At 44.0% G+C, this 20,898-nt stretch overlaps 1 protein-coding gene across 3 annotated transcripts in view; it reads right to left on the bottom strand.

Annotated features, from left to right (window-relative positions):
* BLTP3A (bridge-like lipid transfer protein family member 3A) overlaps nt 1–20,898 on the bottom strand; it is a 35,050-nt gene that overhangs the window by 9,598 nt on the left and 4,554 nt on the right. For 2 of the 3 annotated variants that reach the window (XM_087761796.1, XM_087761798.1), the window contains 13 exons: nt 11,889–12,051; nt 10,233–10,271; nt 9,662–9,753; nt 9,270–9,459; nt 8,689–8,829; nt 7,887–8,057; nt 6,639–6,816; nt 5,466–5,552; nt 4,698–4,862; nt 4,089–4,231; nt 3,185–3,326; nt 2,467–2,660; nt 179–1,728 (listed from right to left, as the gene is read on the bottom strand). In XM_087761796.1, the coding sequence (XP_087617922.1) occupies nt 179–1,728; nt 2,467–2,660; nt 3,185–3,326; nt 4,089–4,231; nt 4,698–4,862; nt 5,466–5,552; nt 6,639–6,816; nt 7,887–8,057; nt 8,689–8,829; nt 9,270–9,459; nt 9,662–9,753; nt 10,233–10,271; nt 11,889–12,051 (3,255 nt within the window). Of the gene's footprint in view, nt 1–178; nt 1,729–2,466; nt 2,661–3,171; nt 3,327–4,088; nt 4,232–4,697; nt 4,863–5,465; nt 5,553–6,638; nt 6,817–7,886; nt 8,058–8,688; nt 8,830–9,269; nt 9,460–9,661; nt 9,754–10,232; nt 10,272–11,888; nt 12,052–20,898 lie in introns of all 3 variants that reach the window. The other variant, XM_087761797.1, reaches the window with a different exon arrangement.

Genomic DNA, 20,898 nt, shown 5'->3' with positions numbered 1-20,898 from the left:
GATGCTGAACACTTGCAAGTCAGACATTAGTGTACTTAGACCAGCCCCAAGAGATGAAGATCTAACCTATCTCTAATCCAAATGATACGGAAAGAAAGGGAGCAGTTAGCCTACGTTTCCCCCCTTCCCTGCAGCCTTGCTGCTGCTATTGTGAAGCACAGGAGGATAGTCCACTCACTTGGCTGGGGGGAGAGAGAGCATTTTCTGCATGGTGGAGGTCATCTTCTCCCGGCTCAGGCTCAGAGCATCTTTTGTTATAGACATGGCTTCTTTGGTGAGGTCCATAGTCACATGCAGAGCGTCCTTTGTAGCATCTTTTGTGATATGCAGCGCACTAGACAACTCCACCTCTATGTTCTTCAAAGGGATGAGTTCTGCCTGGCCATTGAGAGTGATGTTTCCTCTCCCCAAGGGCTGGGTGTCTGAGGTTGGACTAGAAGGGAGAGCAGGAGGGCTCTGAGGATGGCTGCTGGTCTCAGCTGGTCTTTCTGCAACCAGGGCTTCCACAGCTTCATGCGCTTCCTCTATCAAACCTTTCTCCTCTATGCTCTTACTATGTGGAGCTGTACTCAGAGCTCCATCACTTGCAGATCTTGGGAGTCTCTCCAGCAGTACACTGGTTACACTGATACCTGTATTTTCAATCCCACTGTCCTCTGGGACCTCAGAGGTACTGCATACTCCCTTCTCCGAACTGGTCTCCGATTTCGGCTCCTTCTCTTCTGCCACCAGCCCCTCCTTGCTGTCTGAAGGCGAGAGCTCAGACTCAATCAGGCTTGTTGTGTCCGAGTCAAGGGATCTGGGTTCCAAGACAGAGCCTGGTGCGGGGTTCATGAGCAGGGCCACTTCGGCACTGTGGAACATAACTCCTACACAAGCAGACATGGAATCTAAAGGGGACCCAGTCACTTCCTGGGTATCTTGGGCCAACTGCTCCTGTAGTGTTTGCAGAACTTCTTTCATCCTGAGCAGCACTAAGTATTGGTAGTGGTTGAGCCGAACTTTGACATGAACAGATGAAGACACAAGCACATGGATATCAGCAGAGGCTTCCAGCTCTTTATCGTCTACTACATCATCAGTTTCACAGTCAGATTCTCTCAAGACATCCATTGTCTCTGGGACCTTGTAGATATTCTTCAGATCCTGGTCAGTCTTTGATCTTTGACAAACCCCATGTTCTCCAGAAAGGTTCTCATTCTTGGAGTGATTGCTAAAGCTGGCAGAAGACTTGATTTTCAACTCAGAGGCAGCCAATTCCTGTCGTTTAGATATCTGAGCTTGCCCCCATCTCCTGGGAAGGCAGGCCCAAATGGAAAGGGGAAAAGGGTCAATAAAGCTAAGGGCTCTGCCCTTTGAGCTTTCAGCCCCCTCAAAGTCCAGGGAAAGCTCAGTGAAATTCATAGACCACAGATCTTCAGAGGCAGAGGTTTTGTGTAGTAGCTGGGGAAAGCCTTGATGCTTCTGAGGCCTATCATCCACCTCATATGCATGGCGCAAGAAAAGGGTGTGGAGGAGGCTGAAATTGTCCTGAGACCTTGGGAACTTAGTGTAGCTGGAGTGGAAGAATTCTGAACTGGCAAATTTACGGAAGAGGCTCTGGAGGTCCTGACAGCTGCAGAAGGGAGCGTGGCGGGTGTTGGTGGCAGTCATCTCTGACGTGCAAATGCAGAGTGTCTGTGGACGATCTTGATGGTCAGTGACTTTCTTCTCCACGGGAATGTTAAGCTACACGGAGAAGAAAGACATCATAAGTAAAGTGGTGAAAAGGGCAATTAACAGAGGCTTATCCTGGCCATTTACACAGAACGGTCAGCTGTGGAATATATAAAGAATTGAGAAGTCTTGGTCTCTACAACAATCCCAAGAGCTGGACTACACTCTTGATTTGTCTCTATCTGAAAAATTAAATAAAATTTACAAATCAGGGAAGAGGAATCAGACACGAGGGAATTTAAGCTGAGTTTTATTTCAGGTTCTTTTACCATCCATAGCTTATATAGCAGCTCAACTTACAAGGTTCACTTTGATCCTTCTCTGCAAGGACTTACTATACTTTCAGGCCTCTAGGCCTCCTCACAAAACTGCTAACAAGGGTAGTCAATGACAAACACCATAGGATGTCAGTGCAGCAGACGTGGGCCCGTTGGGAACAGTATGAGAGTCAAAGTGGTTTCCAAGGGCCAGAAAACAACTTCTGACTACTTAAACCATCAATTTCTCCTTGAAACTGTTTTCCTAAATACTGACTTGCCTGCCTATTCTGGGTTAGAACTCAAGCACCTGTTTTACTGCCCACAGATCAAAACAAAACTAACACAAAAGTGTCAGACAGAAGAAAGGTAGAGAAAGGTGGAGGTTTTGTTTTGTCAGTCTGGACTCCAGCTATGTCCTGGTCTCATGTTCCTTCCACGACAGGGAGGGAGTGAACACTGAAGACTGGGGAAGGAAGGAAATGAATGGTACCTTCAGCCGGAAGCCATCCAGTCGAACATCAACGTGCTCATCATGCTTGCCCGAGTCCTCCAGCTTGTAGATGGCTTTGAACTGCTCCAAGCTGCGATAAAGATCCAGACAGAAGAAGTTTATCCAGAGCACACTTGCTGTATCGAGGGTAAGCATCAGGCCATTCAGCTGTACGTACAGGTTTGGGCATGGAACTAGAAAGAAACAGAATCAAGACAGATCAATAATAGCAGAAAAGGCACTTCAAGTGGTCTGCAGCTCAGTGCATAACCTGCACTGACAAAACCAATGCAGAGGGCTTCAACACCCACTGGAAGACAGATCTCTTGATGAAAGGTAGAAGCTGTGGTGCACCAGAGAAACGAGCTGTTCCAGGTCTCACATCAAGTCAGCTGCAGAGCACCCAGAGCACCCTACAGTCCTACTCCAGTGCTAATCAATAACGCAGAACCCCACGAGTTGGGCAGATACAGCAGCTCCTTCAATACGTTCCTGGATACATTATTTTGCAAGCACAACTTTGCCTCCACATTTTGCACCAGGCAAACTCTATCCCACTTTCCCACAGGCAAAAAAAAATACTAGAAAGGCAAACATCAGAAAACTAAACAAAAATGGACAGCCAGAGAATATGTAACAGGGTTAACACGCCTAAAGAATTAAGCTGACTGATGCTTTAAGAAACTTATGAAAGAAGGTGCTAACCTTGGTGTATTACCTGGAAAGTCCTGATTGTCTGGGAAGTAATACTCTGTGAATTCAATATGGATTGCAGAGACTTGATCAGGAAGTTTGAAGAATTTTCTACTGCATGAAAGCAAGGTGGAGGGTTTCTTACTTTGTTGACCAGCCGTAGAAACCTGAAAACACAACGGTAAGCATTTGTGCAGAATTCAGATTTGGCAAAATAAAGTGTCCCAGTAACCCTGCAGTCTCCTGTATTCAATCAGTCTCATTTACACATCAAACATACTCTGCTTTCAAGTAAAAATAAAACTTTTTTCTACCTGCTAATATTGTCACCTCCTCTCCTTTGAGGGAATTTAGTTCTTTATGTCTCCTGTCACTGCTAGTAAGAGCCATGACAATTAGAATTAGGTGATGTGAATAAACAGAACTGAAATCTCTTATAGCTTTCTTCAAGATTAACAGCATGTTGATAAGTCCATTATAGTATCTGGTACTGATTATGCTCTTGCAATGGTTACAGGGTATATGGATGCAGGGCCTGATCCCATCTAGTGACGCTTTCTGTCCTGGGTCAGAAAGCACAAAGGAAGACTTATTCCTCCTCTGTCAAAAATCCACATCCTCACTAACTTCTCAAATGCATGATATCTTTTACCCTGGGCCTGCCTAATGCTTTATGTAAGTTTAGATGTGAACAGAGTGCAGAAACTCTGTGATTATGCATGCAATTTCCTCTGAACATGGAAATTATTAGCAGTTCATACTTGGTTTAAAAGTTTTATGTGCAACATAACGGCATTTGGGTTCTCTGGGCAGAGTTTTTGATTGTCTTGGATGACATGAAATTTGCATGATTTATTTGAATCATACCAGATTAAATTTCTTTTTTTAAAAACGACATGAACATCTCCAGACACTGCTCAGATCCCTACCTGGTGAACATCCAAGTCATCCACTCGAACCACCACACAGCTGGATCGAAGCCGGTTCCAGGGAGGGTGACGGAGTCGTGGCAAACTTGTGGGAGGTACACGGCCTTTCTCTAAGGGACTTTTATGAGGACTCAACGAAGTATCTGTGGGGATGGAAAAGCAGAACCAGCAGGGTTTTACTCATCTCCTTTGCAGCAAACTTCACCATCAATACCAACACGTATGTGCTTACGGAGCAGAACTGTCAGCCCCAAAATTAGAAACAGATGGGCACAGCTAGGCAGCAAAAAAAACTTAGGACTTTTGAAGGAAGAACACTATGAAAGATGAATATGCTCTGTAGCAAGAGAACACATTCTTCAGCCAGGCTTTAAGTATTTAATTTACTCCTTATATACTCACTTATAGAGAAACTCAATAAATAAGCTAGGAAAGTGACTACTGCAGTCTATCCATTCTTGCTGCAGTATTATTCCAGTATGATGCTACGGACTTCTGCACCAACAAATCAGCCTGCTAAATCGGGGAGAGGTAACTAGAGATATTGCTGGATGGAGCAAAATTGTTCCCATGTCCTGCTTTACTAGGAGTTTTATCAAACACCGTTACCTGGTTTCCTTTTGAAGGGGGAAAGTGGAGTCCTGGCAAATGCAGGGTCCATTTCTTCATAAAGCTTCTCAATCTTGCTTTGAAATTCACTGACCAACTTCTTTGCCCACTGTCCTCGTGTTTCCATTGCTTCACTGTACCTCACCCAATGCTTGCAGGCATCTCCTGCATAAAAGCAAACATCCTAGCTTTAAAAATGAGGTTCCTGGACACACATAACCCTCCTATGCCCCCCGAACCTATGCAAATCTGTACAGCTTTCCTCTTTATTGATATCACATCTGGAATGTGCAATATGCAGCATACTAAGTGCTTGTGAAACAAGTGCGGGCTCTCACACAACAGAGCTGGTCCTACCAGCAAGTGTTCCAAATTCAAGTGTTGGGAAGAATGCCAAGGTCACTTTTCCTTGATTCTTCAGTTAACCAGAAACAGATTTTCTCCTGGGATACATCCTATAACCCTTCCAAATTGATTAGGCATATATAAGAACCAGATCCAGAGCTTAAGCAACTGAAAAGGAATCCAAAGTTTCAACTTTGTGTCTTCACAACAGACAGCAACTTATTCCTCTCTTTGTTCTCTGTTCTGCCAGCACTTGTCAGTCATCCACTGACAGGTAAATTAGATTAACCCTGCCCATGAGGATTTAAGTCCCAAGTCCTTTGTGTAGCCTTTCTTCCAGTCCTGTCTGAAGCCATACAGCATCACTTCTTCAAATTCTTTTTTATCCCCCTTCTCAAGTTAGGAGGCCACATGGTCTCCTACCTGCCCTGTGGAAAGGGTAATAGTCAAAAGCCATCCTCCTGAAGGTCAGCTGCATGGCACCTCCCAGCATCCCATGTTTCAAAGTGCCTGCGGAAAACAGAACAAAGAACAAAGAAAAACATGATCAGCTCTGCAATCCAAGTCCTGATTCAGGAGAATTCAGAACAACATCGCTTTGATTGCCACCACTGACTGATTATCACTGTGGACAGTATTAGGGTATCATCTTTTAGAAAGCTGTATCAAAATCTTATCTTAGGCAAGGGAAAGGACAACTGAATGTAACAGGCCAACAATTCATACCATAAGAGCCAGACCTAGAGTCTCAAATACCAAAATGCAAGACCCCATTGCTTCCCAGGCCCCTATCAATTACACTTCCCACTACGATAACCAGCACTTCTGTTTTGAACACTTGCTGGTAGGGCCAGCAAAATAAAGACAACAAAACTGTGCTAAAACATTGATAACAGCAGTTCAGGTGACAGTGATACACAGATTGGTTCAAAAAAATCTAGAATAGCAATGGATGTGGGTAGCAGAATTTTTTTTTCTCCCTTTTTTAAAGGGAAGATGTGTAGAAACAAACAGTACAACTTGGATCAGAGACGGCTGTGCAAAAGGGGGGAGGGGAGTACAATTTGCCTCAAAAGAGAAAAAAATACTTAAAAGTATATCTCAGTAGGGGGAACCCAGGAGTAAACCACATACTAATTAGCAAAGCATTGCTTGAAAAGAATATGGTAGACAGGGGAATGGCCTGTCAAAGGCAGCAAAGAATCCTTGTAGCTATGCTGCTGTGAATGTCCTGAACACTGTCAAAACAAACATTTTCTCACCAAGTGGAATGATCATGCTTTATTCCCATTGCTCAATACCAGATTGTTCCTAGAGCATATCCTCTATCACTTCAACTAGGTCACTGGCAACCACGTCCACTGATGGGCTTCCCCATGTTTGTCCCACAGAGCCAAGAAAGATTTTCCAATACCTAGTTCAGACATATAGAACTGATCTCTCCCTCAGCCTGAACAACTGCCTGCTGCCTCGCTGGGAAACAGTAACATGAAAGATGCCTGTTTTCAAGAGGAAAATCCTCCTTCGAGAGAGAAAATTGATGACCAGATTAATGTTTTCCTCCTGCAGTGTCCTCCTGATGCTGCTCTCGGTTACCTGACTCTCGAGTGTGGCTGTCATCGCAGATATGCAGATCCAAGCGTGAGATGAGGAGGTGGTATGATGACTCTTTCATGTCATGCTTATCAAAGTATTGACCAATGCTACTTGCATTTGGGCTGACTCCAAACGGCTGAGACCAGGACTGCTGGGTACTCGGAGGAGGTGGTGTGATCTATGAAAGAGAAACAAGTTGGTAAGAACTAATAGAAAGAAAAAAAGAAAAAAAGAAAAAAGGTTATAATGCCATTAAAAACAACTCCTGCAATCTTCCAGACTGTAAGGCATCAATTTATAGAAATTGAATTGGGAGTCCAGAAATCTGGACCCTTTCCTACGTTCTCATCAGCAAAATTCTTTGTCTGTTGTTCTGCCTCCACTACATCTTGGAATATGCTTTAAGGCTCCTGGATAAAAAGGACTAAGAGTTCCTGATCCCCCTTCTATGTAATCTCACTGCACTATGTGCATGGCCCTCCTTCCGCAGCAGCGATATTCCTCTTCCCTCATCCTTGTCTCTGAAAACATCTTTTGTCCTCTGCCCTATGTATTTATTCCGTGACATTTGTCAAACAACTACTCAGCACAGCATTTTGAAACAAAGGAAGTTCAAGGTTACTGGCAGAAGCAGCTGTTCTAAGGTTCTCATACACTGCTAAGCTATATGTGAACTGAAGAACAATTGCAAAAATCAAGAGCTCTCTCCAGAACATTAGGAAGAAAAAAAGAAATCTGAACAACAGTGAAACTGGATGCCAATGTTTTCCCTTGAGCATCACAGCTCACTATGGTTTTATGTCATATTATACCAGAGTCCCTTCTCCCAGGCCTAGGCAGATTGTCACTCAGAGGCAGAAAAGATTATTTCTAGAATATGTTTATGGCTTATTACCAAATCAAATCCTCGTGGGACCCTCTGCAACTTTCCATGTGCCAGCCAGATCTGGAAAGCCATGCAACTTACCACCACTTTTCCCCTGCTATTAGACAGAATCTAGCCTGTGACTACATATGAACATTCTCTAATGCTTATTGGCAATGAATCCAACTCCTTTGGTCACTTCATTAGGCAACAACAGCCCACAGTCCACGCGATGCTGACCTGACCCCAGGTGAGCCTACCAGTTCCCATCAGGGAGATGCTCTGCGAGCAAGGGCGAGATGCCACACAAACAGAAACAGTCTCTTTCACTTTGTCTTTTCCTTTTTCCTGGCAGATCAACATTCAAATCATGACTCACTCACCTGTACAGACTCTGGTGCCAAGCTTTTCCTCTGCTGTGCAGACTTCTCCATAGCTTCACTCAGAGACTCCGCATATTTCATCATTGCTTTCAGCTGAGAGTCTGTCAGCACCCAGAGCAGGTCATCAAGGAGAAACATCAGCTTAGATGCCATCACATTGCAGTCTTTGGTCTGAAACAGCAAGGAGGAGTCAGAGACTAAGAATTGCAACCATATATATACATTCTTCATAATACACGGAAGCTGTAGCAGAAACAAGAGATGCTGCTCTGAAACTCATCTGAGAGAGAAGTTAACTCATCTGGTGGATGTCCACAGCACCTCCTCTGAGAAGTAGTCAAAGCTACCTCCTCTGTAGGAGGCAAATTGCTCACTGTTTTTTTTTTTAAAAACAAACAAACAAACAAAAACAAAAAACAAACCAGAAAACACCACACACAAAAAAAGCACAACAAAAAAAGATTTTTTTTTTTTATCTACTCTTCATCACATTTCCATTGACAGCTAAAAATAAGGCTACCAGGCTTTAATCTCCCAGTAAAGAGATGACAGCTCTCCTTGGGATGTTTGAACAGATTTAAAAGCTTGCTCCATACATGTTATCCTCTCCTGGGAAATAAACTGCTCTGACACTTGGCAAGAACACAGTTGTTTCCAGCAGAAAACACAGAGCGATATAGCAGCTTGCGCTCAACATTTGTGAAGGAAAAGAACGGTTGCTGAGGAACGTGGGAGGAAATATGCATCATCACTGCACCAGGCAGTGAGGCTATATCCTGCAAAGTATGAAGTAAACTCTCACCCTTCTCTTGAGAGAGATCTGGATCCTCCCCTGGTTGGTAATGAGTCTCAGAGGAGTAGTAACAGCATCCTGATCGCCATTGTCAGTGGCATCTGCTTCTATCCGAAGTGTCTGCCAGGTGAGCTCTTTGAACGTCAAAACCTACCCAGAAGGAGGAAAAATAGGAAAATGCTGAGATTTTCAACTACTTCAAGGATTAAACTAAATGCTTAGAAGATGTGGAATGAAACAAGGCCACAGAAAATCATTCTTCTTCTGTGATCCCAGTACAAAAACGAAATCATGCCCCAGGTAACATCTAACCCACTCTTTCACACGGCGTTTAAAACCAGACAAAGCACAAAGGCATTCAGAGCTTCTCCATTTTCACTCTCTCAGATCAGAAGAGCTCAGAGAAAGCCCTGAACACAAGTCAGCTCTCAGCCACCCTGTTCCAGCAAATGGCAGGCATGCTCACGAGGGCTCCCTGCCATCACTGTATGAGAATTCAGACAACAGCCTGATTACCCCAGAGGACTTGGGTAGCACAAGTGCCACTCTTCTGTGCACGCTATGACAGGCAACATAAGACGACGCTTTACCTCTCCTCTCTGTGGATCAGTAATGCGGGTGAGTCGCAAGTCACTCTGTTGCCAGTTTGGGTTGACACTGTACCCTTGGAGCTGCCATAGCTCAAAAGAAGCATGAAAGGCCTTGGAGTGAATCTTGATGGTGATGGAATTGACAACAATAAACATCCCCTCCACGACCTTTTCAGCAAAGCCATATTCACTGCAAAGAGAAGATCCCGCAAAGTCATCACCTACAAAGCCCGGTAGGTGTAGACCACATACAGAGAGACTCCAAGGTTTAGAAGCAATATTAGAACCACTTAAACCTGAGGGCAGAGAGGCCAGTGGTTAACCATTGAGAACAATGGCTACCCGTACCCCGGTAGCATGATGGAAAGGAACCATGGGGCTCAGGGGCTGACCTTTGACCTGCAGCAAGAGCAATGGGAGACTGTCCGTTGGGTGGCCGAGGCTCTTCGCATGTTCGCATCTCTACCTCCACTTTATCCAGGTACTGTAAAGACAGAACATGGGAGCGATAAATACAAGACCAAGACTCAAGCTCAGCCTACCAGCCTTAGGTCTGAGACTCTAGGGCAGGGATAAACAAGCCCTGGAGTCTCTTGCCTTTCCAAGAGTCTCATGTGCTAAAGCTCTCACAGCATCAGTGCCAGGATCGTTGGGTAATCTGAATCCCCAGAAGTGGGGGGAAAACAAACAACAAAAACCAGGCACAAGGTTACCCTGGACTTCACTGAGAGCTCAGCCTAGCTCCATCCTGCAGCAAAATGTGGGTCTCGTGGGAGGTCACTCATCGTCAAATAGGACTATTCTCAGAACCCCCCTTCCCCTATGTGCTAACGGCCTAGAGGATTTAGGTCAAATGAAAATTTGAGCATGCACTTCACAGTTTCCCTCCACAGAACTTTTCTCAAGTAGGAGAGATTAAAAAGAGTGAGGAAGAAAAGGAATGAACAAGAGAGGAAACATTACCAGGCAGATTGGGTGTGTTTTCAGCTTTGTCCACTGGATCTGAAACAATAAAGTTGAGGTTACAAGAGTTATCTTCGCATTGGAAAGTTTGAGAAATTCCAAGGAAGCATTTGAGCCCAAAGCTCTTCTCCGAGAAAAGACCGCGGTGACAATCCATCATGTCTTGCCGAATCCAGGTCAAACAGGCTCACACAGACAAGTGCAAAAACATTCCAGCTGCTAGACCTATAAATCCAGCTTAGCTTTTGGATCTCACATATCATCACGAGTAACAGATACCCTGCAGGTCAAATTCTGATTTTTCATATTCCTTTATGAAGAATGTTCTTGTCCTTAAAGGGTTTACAATTAATTGCTGCTGTTACCAGAAGTCAGGTAACTCTTTTGAAGACTGCACAAACCAAAAGGATCCATTTTATTTTCTTACAGCAACACTTATTCTGCAGTTCTCGTAGGAGGGAGAACAAACATTTGTTACTAAATTAAGCAGATCTGGCTCTAAAAACAGAGCGGATCAGATGAGCAAGACAGGCTCATTTTTATTGTCACTTGGAAGAGTAGAAACATATTTCTTTTATGGCAAGTCTCTTTGATATACTAAAAACTTTTGCATACATGTAATGCAACTATGGTTAGTACCAACTGAGATTAAACAATCTGGCATTTCATATCAACTGAAAAAAACCCAATTTTTAGCTCTAAAAAGCACAAAAAGGAAAAATTTGTAAGAGGAGTTCAATGTGCAAAAGTGCAAGTGCAAGCACGTGTGCAATTTCAGCAATTATGCACGTAAATGGATAACTGTGGGCACAAAGGCTGACTGAGTGCAGAGACTGCAGCTTTTCACATGCACTATTCACGCATTTCTTAGGAATTGCATTTTCAACAATTAAGTCTTAAGTTCAATTTATTTTTACAATACCTCACAGTGTAATTAGGCTTTCAGAGAACTGCACTCCATTTCCCTCTGCTTCCTATTCCTGTTGGAGGTCTGTGTTACTTCTTTAGCATTAAAAAAAAAAAAATCAGCAGGGATGAGGAAAGACACAGAAAACTCCTCCGCTATCAAAATAGCAGGGAAATGGGAGGGAATGACCAAACATCTGTCTGTAAAATCCTAAGTAACATGGAGGTGATGAACAGGGTATGATTGTTCACTATTTCTTCCAATAATCGTGCCAGGAGGTTAACAACTAAAACTAGTATATATAGCCTTGATACAAGCAAAAGCAGATGCAGTTAAGCTCCAAGATTCTTTGCCATAGCACACTCTGTATGTCAAATAAGTAAGTGAGTCCAGAGAGCATCTGGGCAAATTCCTGGAAATTCATCAGCAGCTATTAACCACAAAGACCTCACTGCTGGCTTAACAGGGCACCTGAAGGTGAGGAAGGACCACAGCACACTCTGCCTGTGTTTCTCTCAGCATCCTCTACCGTCTGCTGCCGGCCACCACCAAGGGCAGAGCACTTGCCAAAGGCGGCCTTCGGTGAAACCTGCTATGGCTACCTCATAGCTTTCAATTAGCAAATCTCACATCTAAAGCACAGGGTTTGAGATGTGTGGATTGAATCACATCATGATTCTTCATCAGAAATTCCCAAGTTACAAACAGAAGCTGCATCTGGGGACGCGAGCGCAGCCTCCTCTGCTCACCCTGATAGATGCCTTGTTACAGTAGACCCGAGTGATGGCAAGCCAGGTGGGCAACTCCAGCACATTCTGCAGCACCTCTTCATCCAGCTCCAGGTTGGTCAGCTGCCCCTGCCCTTTCAGCGTGCTCAGGTTGATTTTGTCTGGAGAGAGATTCTTGGTAAATCTACAAGAGAAGAAAGAAAAGACTAAAAACAACCCCCAGCAAAGCTGCTGAGACTAGAGGAGCCTTTAGGAGAGCTATTTTAAGGATAAGAATATGCTTGCTGTTTTGTTAAACCCTTTCTGACATTTTTAAACCCAGGGCATGTTGGTTGCTCCAGAAAAAAATGTCTTTATGCTTTGACATTTGAAGGGCTTTTTTTGTTTGGTTGGTTTTTGTTTTAAATCAAATTCAAGTTTGAGAAACTGAAAATTCTTTCTAAAGCATTGGGCACCTAGAAACCAACAAAATTGCCCTGGGACAAAACCAATGAAAACCAAAGCCAAACTGCAGCAATTTTACTCCCCCCACAAGTGCCATATCAGTGGTGGAAAGCTTAATTATCTAGACTCTTTTTGAAGTTTTTGACACAGGGAAGTAAAAGATCACTAATAAATTACAGCTGTCTCTTTAAACACCACTCTTGCAATCCAGCCTGCTCTTTGATCAGCAGGTCTAAGCATGCAACCTAACTCCCCTCCCCAGTGACCAGCCCAAGCTCCCGTCGTCCTCCTTTTGGCAACCAGCAGCTGCTGCTCTCTCTGGTTGCAATTCCTCCTCCCAAGGGCTTCTGTTGTTTCCACCTCCCTTGTACGCAGCCTTGTATCTTCAGATCCCTCATGCATCTGAGATTTAAATGCAATGGATGAAACAATTTCAGCAGGACTGCTCATGAACAGCGTATTCTGGGGCAAATTTGAAAACATCTGACTTCATTAAAACCACCGTGGCCCCTAAGGAACCAGAAGAGCCAGTTTAGAGGGCACTATACCACAGAGGCTGTATGCGTGTCAGCAACAGCTCACTGGGACGGCTGTCTTCATCGAACAACCCTTCTGTGCAGAAGGGGCCACCACCAAGGGAACGAGGCAGCTTGTGTCAGGACACTCTGCAGTCACAGGATTCAAACTTGAAGACTTCTGCCGAACAACTTACCCACTACTGAAGCCACACATTCCTCCATGCTAATGCTAATTCTAATTCTGTACCACGGTCCAGAAAGCAGAAGAGAAAGAAAGACCCTATTGTCAGCGTAAGCAGGATTAGGTTCACAGTTAGTCACACGCTGCCATTCTCTCTCCTTTCCCTGCACCAGCAGCATGGGCTGCTTCTCTGTGAAAGGCACAAAGGGCATCTTGAACAAAGTCATTGCTCAAAGAGGGGAGGGGAGCAGCAACCAGAGCAACACTGCTGGGCTGGCAGCTGATGTGGCCACCATAGGAGCACGAGGTATAGTACAAAACTGGCTGAGACGCCAGAGCAGCTGCTGGTCCAGGGCTTCCTGGAGGAAAAGTGCCTTTCCAAAGCGAGCGTTTTGTTAGGAGAAAGTCTGACGGACAGTGAAGAGCCACTGATGTCAACCCTACGCTACCGATGCAGCAGCTCCTAGAAGAGGAGGGTGGCACAAACAGCTGTGAGTTTGCCTACCACTGCTTTTTACTTTGATCCCTGCTCCTGTAGAGTCTCCTGCTGCCACAGAAGCCCGACATTTACTGTGTCATGCTGTCACCTCCCTCCCCGAGCCGAAGGTACACACTGACAGCTGATTAAAGACCGAGTTTATAACACACCTGCCAGCATCTCAGGCTGACACATTCACTTTAAACTCATTACTCCCTTTAACCGGAGGCCCTCTTGTTTAAACACACCCAGGAAGGCAGCCAAGTTCAACACTGCTTCTCAGCATCTGTACAAAGAAACAACATATTCCAGAGCGTGCTACAGCAGCTGCACCACTGGAGAGGAGATGCAGGGACAGGCTGAGTGCCTGTAAGGTCTGTGCTTGGAGTCCCGTTGTGAGCACCCATAATCTCAAGACACTGTTGAAAATTAGACCAAATATCCCCAGAGGCAACACATGAGCATCCTTGTCTTGCGTTAGTGAACCAGCTCTGTTGAAAGCTGTTGTAATCATATCCACTGGGACTGGATGCTAAGAATAAAACAAATACAACCTGAACAGGTAGGTAATACAAAGCACTTGTCACTGTTAAGCTCACAGGCTGCTGTGGGTAGCGATCAGCTTACAGGTGGGGAGAGGCTGAGGCGCAGAGCAGCTTTCTCACACTTGTAAAGCAAGGATCAAAACCCTGGTGTCTCAAGTCCTCATCCTGGGCTAAGCATGCTTAGGTGGGGAAGCTGCTTTCAGCTGGTAACGCAGGAGCAAAATATAAGGACATCTCTGAACCAGGGAATCACTTTTATTTAGCGTGCATGTGTATCAAAAAAAAACAGTAACAGAGTGAAAGGATACTAAAGCTGTGAAACAGGACACTGGTGGAGAGCGGTATGAAACATGATCTAGCTAAAAACAAACAACTATTTATAATCACCTATGGGGAAAGGCTGCAGAAATCCTGCTGAACAGGTAAGAAAAGTACCAAGAGTACTACCAGACTCTACAGAAGAATCCTGTTCACGAGGCGTTCCAGACGCACCACGATGGGCCATTCCACCCGCGAAGGAGAGGTTACAGACCCCACCGATGGTGGGACAACAGAAGCTGCAAGTTTTGTAAACAAAAATCTAGAACTGAAACAAATTATCTCTTTTAAACCACACAGTCAAAATTCCTGAAGGTATGCCTATTGCCAAGTCCTCTGCTCTCAGTTTCTCCCCCTGTAAAGGAATCTGAGGTCTTAAAATGGAATAATCTTCACATTTAAGACATTTTGATACATATAATGCATGATAGATGGGGCTTACAAGAGGAAAACAGATGTGCCTATGAACTCTGTAGTTCATAGATGCCAAATCTTCATTACTTTTTGAAAGAAACTGCTTTGGTCACTGTCGGGGAAGGAAAACGCAGTGAGAGCAGACAATTTTAGATGTTTGTTGGCAGACTTGCTCCATTCATACTCATCAACAGTAACATTTTTGGCAGCATAGATTGCTGGCTTAGAGAAAAGTGAATGAAAATGGTAGCTATTAGGAAAACTGACAGTGTGAGATATTTGTACTTTTTTTTTTTTTTTTGCAACTCTAACAGAAGTCATGTAGCACTAAGCCAGTAAACTCAAAGGACAGCACTCCTTTTGAGCTTGCCAGGATTACCATGACCAAAGTCAAACCAGAAAACCTTTTTCTGTCTTCTATGGAATTGTCAGTGCAGAGTCACAAGGGCATTTTGCATCTGTGTACACTTACATGAGCACACATATGTCCACACCAACAATACCGTGAGAAACATTTTGTCTCGGAAAGTGTCTGCCAGCCAGAAGCTGGTCTGCTGCGCAAGAGCCAAATGGGCCGCCACAGCCACCAGCATCCATAGAAAGCCTTCAAGTGCATAAAAATGTCTTGCATTCATAATCACCGCAATGGAAAATACAAGCCAGAAGCTTGCCACAGCTATAGCTAGGGAAGTCCCGCTAGGTCAAGCCTCTTACATAGCTCAGTGGTTGGCGGAGAAGTTTTCCCTACCGCCTGTTTCCCACTGTTTCTTTCCACTTTAGATAACATGTTCTCAATCAATGTTCATAAGAAGCAGACAGATACAGCCATTAACAATGCTATCCTAATTTCATAGCAGACTGAAGGTCTCAGTCCTTCCTAAGAAGCTAACACCACCTAGCTCATTTAAACCTCAACGCCTTCTTGGGACTTGGCCTAGAAGAATGACGTTCTTTACAGAAACCCTCAGCTTTCTTGGGAAGTTTCCGACATCATGATTTGATTTGCTCTGAAGCCTCATTTCGTGTTTTAAATGGGGAAGGCACAGGAGTGTCAGTCTATTTGGTCAATCATCAGCTTGAATATATATAAAAAAATGATGTCACTACTAAAAGAATAACTGCCCGATTCATCAGCTTGCATATCCAGAGGCCACAAACTCACTGATTGCAAGAGGGAGCTTGGCCAAATCTGATTGCTGGCCTGAAGCCAGGCTATAATCATAAATAATAAATTCATGTTCACATTTGTAGCTGTCTGGCCACACTGTCTCCAACTGAGCAAATACATAGACAGATAATGTCAGGAGAAGACGTCTGAAATCATAAAACTTCTTTTCATAGCCATCTCATTTCCTTGCTGCCACGTGGTACGGGAACCCTCTCGTCAGTAGCTTCTGATTTTCTGCCTCAGCTTCTTCTGCAGTTATTCAGTAATCATTGTCTATTGTATGCAACCGCTACCTACAGCTAAACACATCTATTTCTATTAATATCTTTGTTACTATGGTTATTATATGTGAGAACTAATTAGCAATACACCAGTGACCTTGATTTTACTTAATGACAAGCATCATCTATTGGCAGAAGCAAGTAACTGTATGGCTCGCAATACTTGCCACAGCTGCAGATGGAAAAATACTCAAAACGCAAGTAAGCCAGAAAGGGAGTAACTTGTCAGCTGCAATCTGGAAACAGGCAAGCAATATTAAGGGCCCCAGGGAAACTGCTGCAGACAAGGCTTGTGCCTTCATAAGAGTAACAGCAAGGGATGAGATGAAGATTTTCTGCTTTAATTTGTAACACAAATACGTAATCTAGGCAACTATGGCAGAAGGACAGAAATTAGACATGGAAAAAACTATATTCTGGCCAGTGCAGATTTGCTCCTTACCCAAGATCTTTCCCAGAGCATTCTCTGGTTAGGTTTTGGACAGGCCATTTAATGGGATTTCCATCTTCCTTGGGAAGATCTTCTGCAGTCCAGCAATCTCTATGATAGGACATTTCCCCCCATATTAAACCTTCTTATCTCAGAAGCCAAAGAGCATGTTTACTTGGAAAAAAAGGTTCATGACTAGTAAAAGAAAAGGTCGGTGACCTCCAAATACAGGAAAACTTCCAAGGAAGACAGAAGCAGAAGCTTTAACTGCAAGATATGTGTCTGAGAATGAACTGAAAAATATTTTTTGAGGAAATAAAACTAGGCAAGTGATCAAAACTTCTGTAAAAAGGGAAAAAACAGTTGCCTCAAAGACACATAGGAAGAAGTAGTAAAAGCCCTTTCAGGAAGAAAAGCCATTTTACTTACTCAAGGTTTTGGTATAACCGTGGAGCAATCTGTCTGGTGAGCATGCACAGTACTACTCAAGATCGAGAGATTCAGAGTTGCAGACAAGGAAGAGAAACAGACTGAATTAGCAGAAGACAAGACTAATTTATGCATAGTATTAGATGGTATCTAGTACTAATCTAGTTAGTATCATACCAACTTAGTATAAAGCCATTTAGAATTTAACAGAATCTGATCCATACCAAGCTAACAAATTGTTTAGAAGACAGAAAGTACCATGTCTTATTATTGAAAATAAATCTCCCTAACTCCAGCTCTACACTGCGAACAGTAGTGGTGTGCCCTAGATATACTGGGAGGCAATAATATTTTCCTTTGTGGACAAAGAGGACCCAGTGCAATAAGCCTGATGACTTGGCCCTACTTAAGTTACACAACAAACCCTGTACAAGTTACCGTGTAACCTGGAAACAGCCTTTAGCACTATACTGGTAGGCTCCTTGTCAGGGTGGATTTAAGCACATTGATGTGCCTGTATACACATGCCACTGGTGGCTTCAAATTATCAGCTTTCTGTTTTTCCATGCTTCAACTACATTGAATAAGAGGCTGGACCACTCAACCATCCAAAGCCAAATGCAGTTTCACAGGGGCCACAAAACATCTTTATGAGTAATCAGTTGTTTTCGCTTCAAGTTATCTATTGCAATACAACATGGCTACGGTAAAAAGACTTAGAAATTCAATTCAAAGTCAAACTTGCAGAGAAAAAAAAAATAACATTTCCAAACAGATCAGGACGAGACCGAACTATTACACAAAGCATGAATGTCAGCTCACTCCTTCCTGAAGTCTGCATCCTCACTTACTTAGGCCCCTGAGGACACTTTCTTGTCCCAAACAGAAATAACTCTTAAGCATTCTGAATACTGGAAAACTGCAAAGGCTCCAGACTAGGTCCGCCTCTTGCGCCACACCTACTGTCAACTAATTTGGTACTAGGAGATCTGTAAAGCAAACCATAAACTAATCTGAAAGGAAGAGAGGCTGGGGTTTTGGCAGGGGTTGAACTCCACCTCGCTGAGAACTGTTTTACTATTTCTAGCTCATCAGCTGGAAGCTCAGTAAAGTTTAAATGCCAGCTGCCCCATGCTCTGAAACCTGGAATGCAAACCCTCGTCAGCTGCCAGGGAATTTCCCAAGACCAAACCTCAAGCAAATAATAACACACAAAAGAAAACTAGGAAGAAACATATAAATAAATGCACTAGTCAGAAGCCCCACTTCTCAGATTTTAACAAATTATTCACCCTGCAACTCAATCTGCATTTTTGTTTCCAGCCTGCAGAAAACAACAGATTATTACATAATTCAGACTCAACTGAGCAGCTGCAGAGGAGGTAAGAGCTCAAGGAGCCTAGGAGAAATAAGACAAGGGGAGAAGAGTCATGTCCAACAGCCCCTCTTCCTGACCCATCACTCAGTCTGAAGAGTAGCAGCAATGTGGAGAGGTTCCACGCAGCCAGCGAAAGGCTCTGCAAAACCCAGCAGCTGATGCGAGGATATATCCAGCCACATTTTCCTCCTGAGCTATTGAAGGGCAATTTATTTTTGCTGCAACAAGAGTCTATTTAGCATTCCAGAAACGGCACACGCTTCCCTCTCGAGCTGAGTGGAAGTGGCTGGAAACACCTTGCGTCCAGCAGCTGACACACACTTCGTTAAAACTGACAATTTAGTTCTTCTGGTAAACTGCAGCATAGCAACGCTGATTTTAGAGATTACGCTCTGTGAAAGGAAAATGCCACGTCCTGTTATGTGCGCACTCTGTTTTCCCGCTCCTGTCTTGAACGAAGAGTGGTAGCTGTTTATTACTTTATTCCATAATAGCCTGGGGTTCCGTCTTTCCATCAACAATTCCTCAATATTAAAATTTTTAAAAGTAAAAAAGCCATCAAAATGTACTAGGAAAATAAGAAATTTCCAAATTACAATGCTAAAAGGTTTGCATCCAGCCTTAAATGCTTTGCTAGACACAGCATGTAAGAACTTCAGAGACAAACTTATTACCGGTGGTTCAATGCTGGATACCTCAGGAGCTCTGCCTGATGCCCTGCAAAACAGCAGCCACTGCTGGGCAGGAGACTTGACAAAACTTTTCTTATAAATTGGCTCAGAGTTTTGTGCTACAAACTGTTTCCTCCCCATTCTCAAAACTGCTTCTATTTGCCAGTGTTCCCAGGGCTACTTTCAGAGCAATGTACGAACTGGCTCGTTAGTATTATCTCTACTTAACTGCTGGGGAAATTATGACACCAAATGATTAAGTGACTTCCCTATAGCCACACGACGCACCAGACTGCTGACTGCCCTCCAGACCAAACCGCATGCCCTACCCAAGGCAGCCCTGCGGCAGGTGAGCTGCGGGCATCTCCCATCTGCCCCCAAACCCTCCCACCTTTTGAGACGTGTATCCTGCTGCTCTCAGCCACATGAAGATCAAGATGTAGAACTTAGAAATTCAGAGAGGTTATCGACACCTGGGTTACCTGCTCTCTGCAACATACTTGTGTTGCTCAAGTCCTCTTCAGCCATGCCAAAATGCGTGCAAGCCCCTGCAGGTGTGAGAACACCACCACATCCCTCCTCTGCTATCCTCTGCTGTTGTTTGTCCGAGTGCTGGCTGCAGGAGGGGGTTATTTTGGGCTTTAGCTACAGGATTTGTTTTTCAAGCCTTCATGCTTTGGATTCCAACTTGTATGCTTTGTGGCACTTGGGCACCAAAGAATTTATTACCTGGCTGAACAGAATGCACTGAAAAGCAGGAACAGAATGCTTCGCAGATGGAAAAGTAATGGATTTTTTAATCATCAATTTTTAACTGCTAGCAGCTTCGTGGTTTCACGTATTTCCCATAGCTGCAACAGCTATTTTAGGCAAATTATCGTCTTCAGCGGTAGAAACTTCCCTGATCACTGAAGGAGGATATTAAAGCAGCTGAAGCCAAAATTGCAATGTTGGGTCTCAATTCTAGCAAAGAGACTCTGTCCCAGGCAAAGGCTCTCCAGACGTCTCTTCTGCCTAAATCACTCCATGATTCTGTAGCTTCATCAGGCCATTCCCAGATGCAATTTCCTTGCTTTCCTCCCTACCCACCATGCTCTTTAGATTTCTTACAGTTAATTTAGAATTAAGGTCAGGAAACTCAGAGAAACCTGAAGGGTTAAGCAGTAAGCACACACCTTATACTGAAGGCACGTGTTTCTAAATCAGAGGTCTTCCAACAAATTTTACTAACTGAATGTGCCATCACTTTGACTGTCACTGCAAGGGCACAGCTGCATCTCAGCGTTCGAGCATGCAGCGATGCTGCAAAACACTTCAGGACAAGTGAGAAGTAAACAGACCAGAGAACTCAGACTGTATTTTCTTATAGTGATTTCCACATTGGAACATTTATCCTTTCTTTGTCCTGTCTTAGCCTGCGAGCATGTCTTTGATGGTGGGGGTGGGTAGAGGACAGGCAAGGCGATCACACACTTTTGAGCACAGAGGCACAAACAGCTCCAAGACTAACTGAAGAGCTAACACAGTAACGCTACAGAACAGGCAGGGAGCAGTTCTGGGCCTCGGAGCCAGCTCTGAATTCTTTGCATGTGGCAGGAAAGTGGCACAACCGCGTGGAAGGGGTAATACCAAATGAATTTTTAGGGCCAGGAAGGGATCCTGAGATTCTGACATCCAAGTAATGAAACAACAGCCCACAGAAGCCTACGCGTTCCTAGCTCAGCACACTCCGCAACACCCACATGTTCCTAACTACTAAATAGATCTAGAAGAAAC

Source organism: Nipponia nippon, unplaced genomic scaffold (genome assembly GCF_047370975.1).
Source record: "Nipponia nippon isolate SJK-2023a ecotype South Korea unplaced genomic scaffold, ASM4737097v1 scaffold_25, whole genome shotgun sequence".
Taxonomy (NCBI): domain Eukaryota; kingdom Metazoa; phylum Chordata; class Aves; order Pelecaniformes; family Threskiornithidae; genus Nipponia; species Nipponia nippon.
The sequence above is the reverse complement of the archived record's forward strand: the minus strand, read 5'-3'. Positions and strand labels throughout refer to the sequence as shown.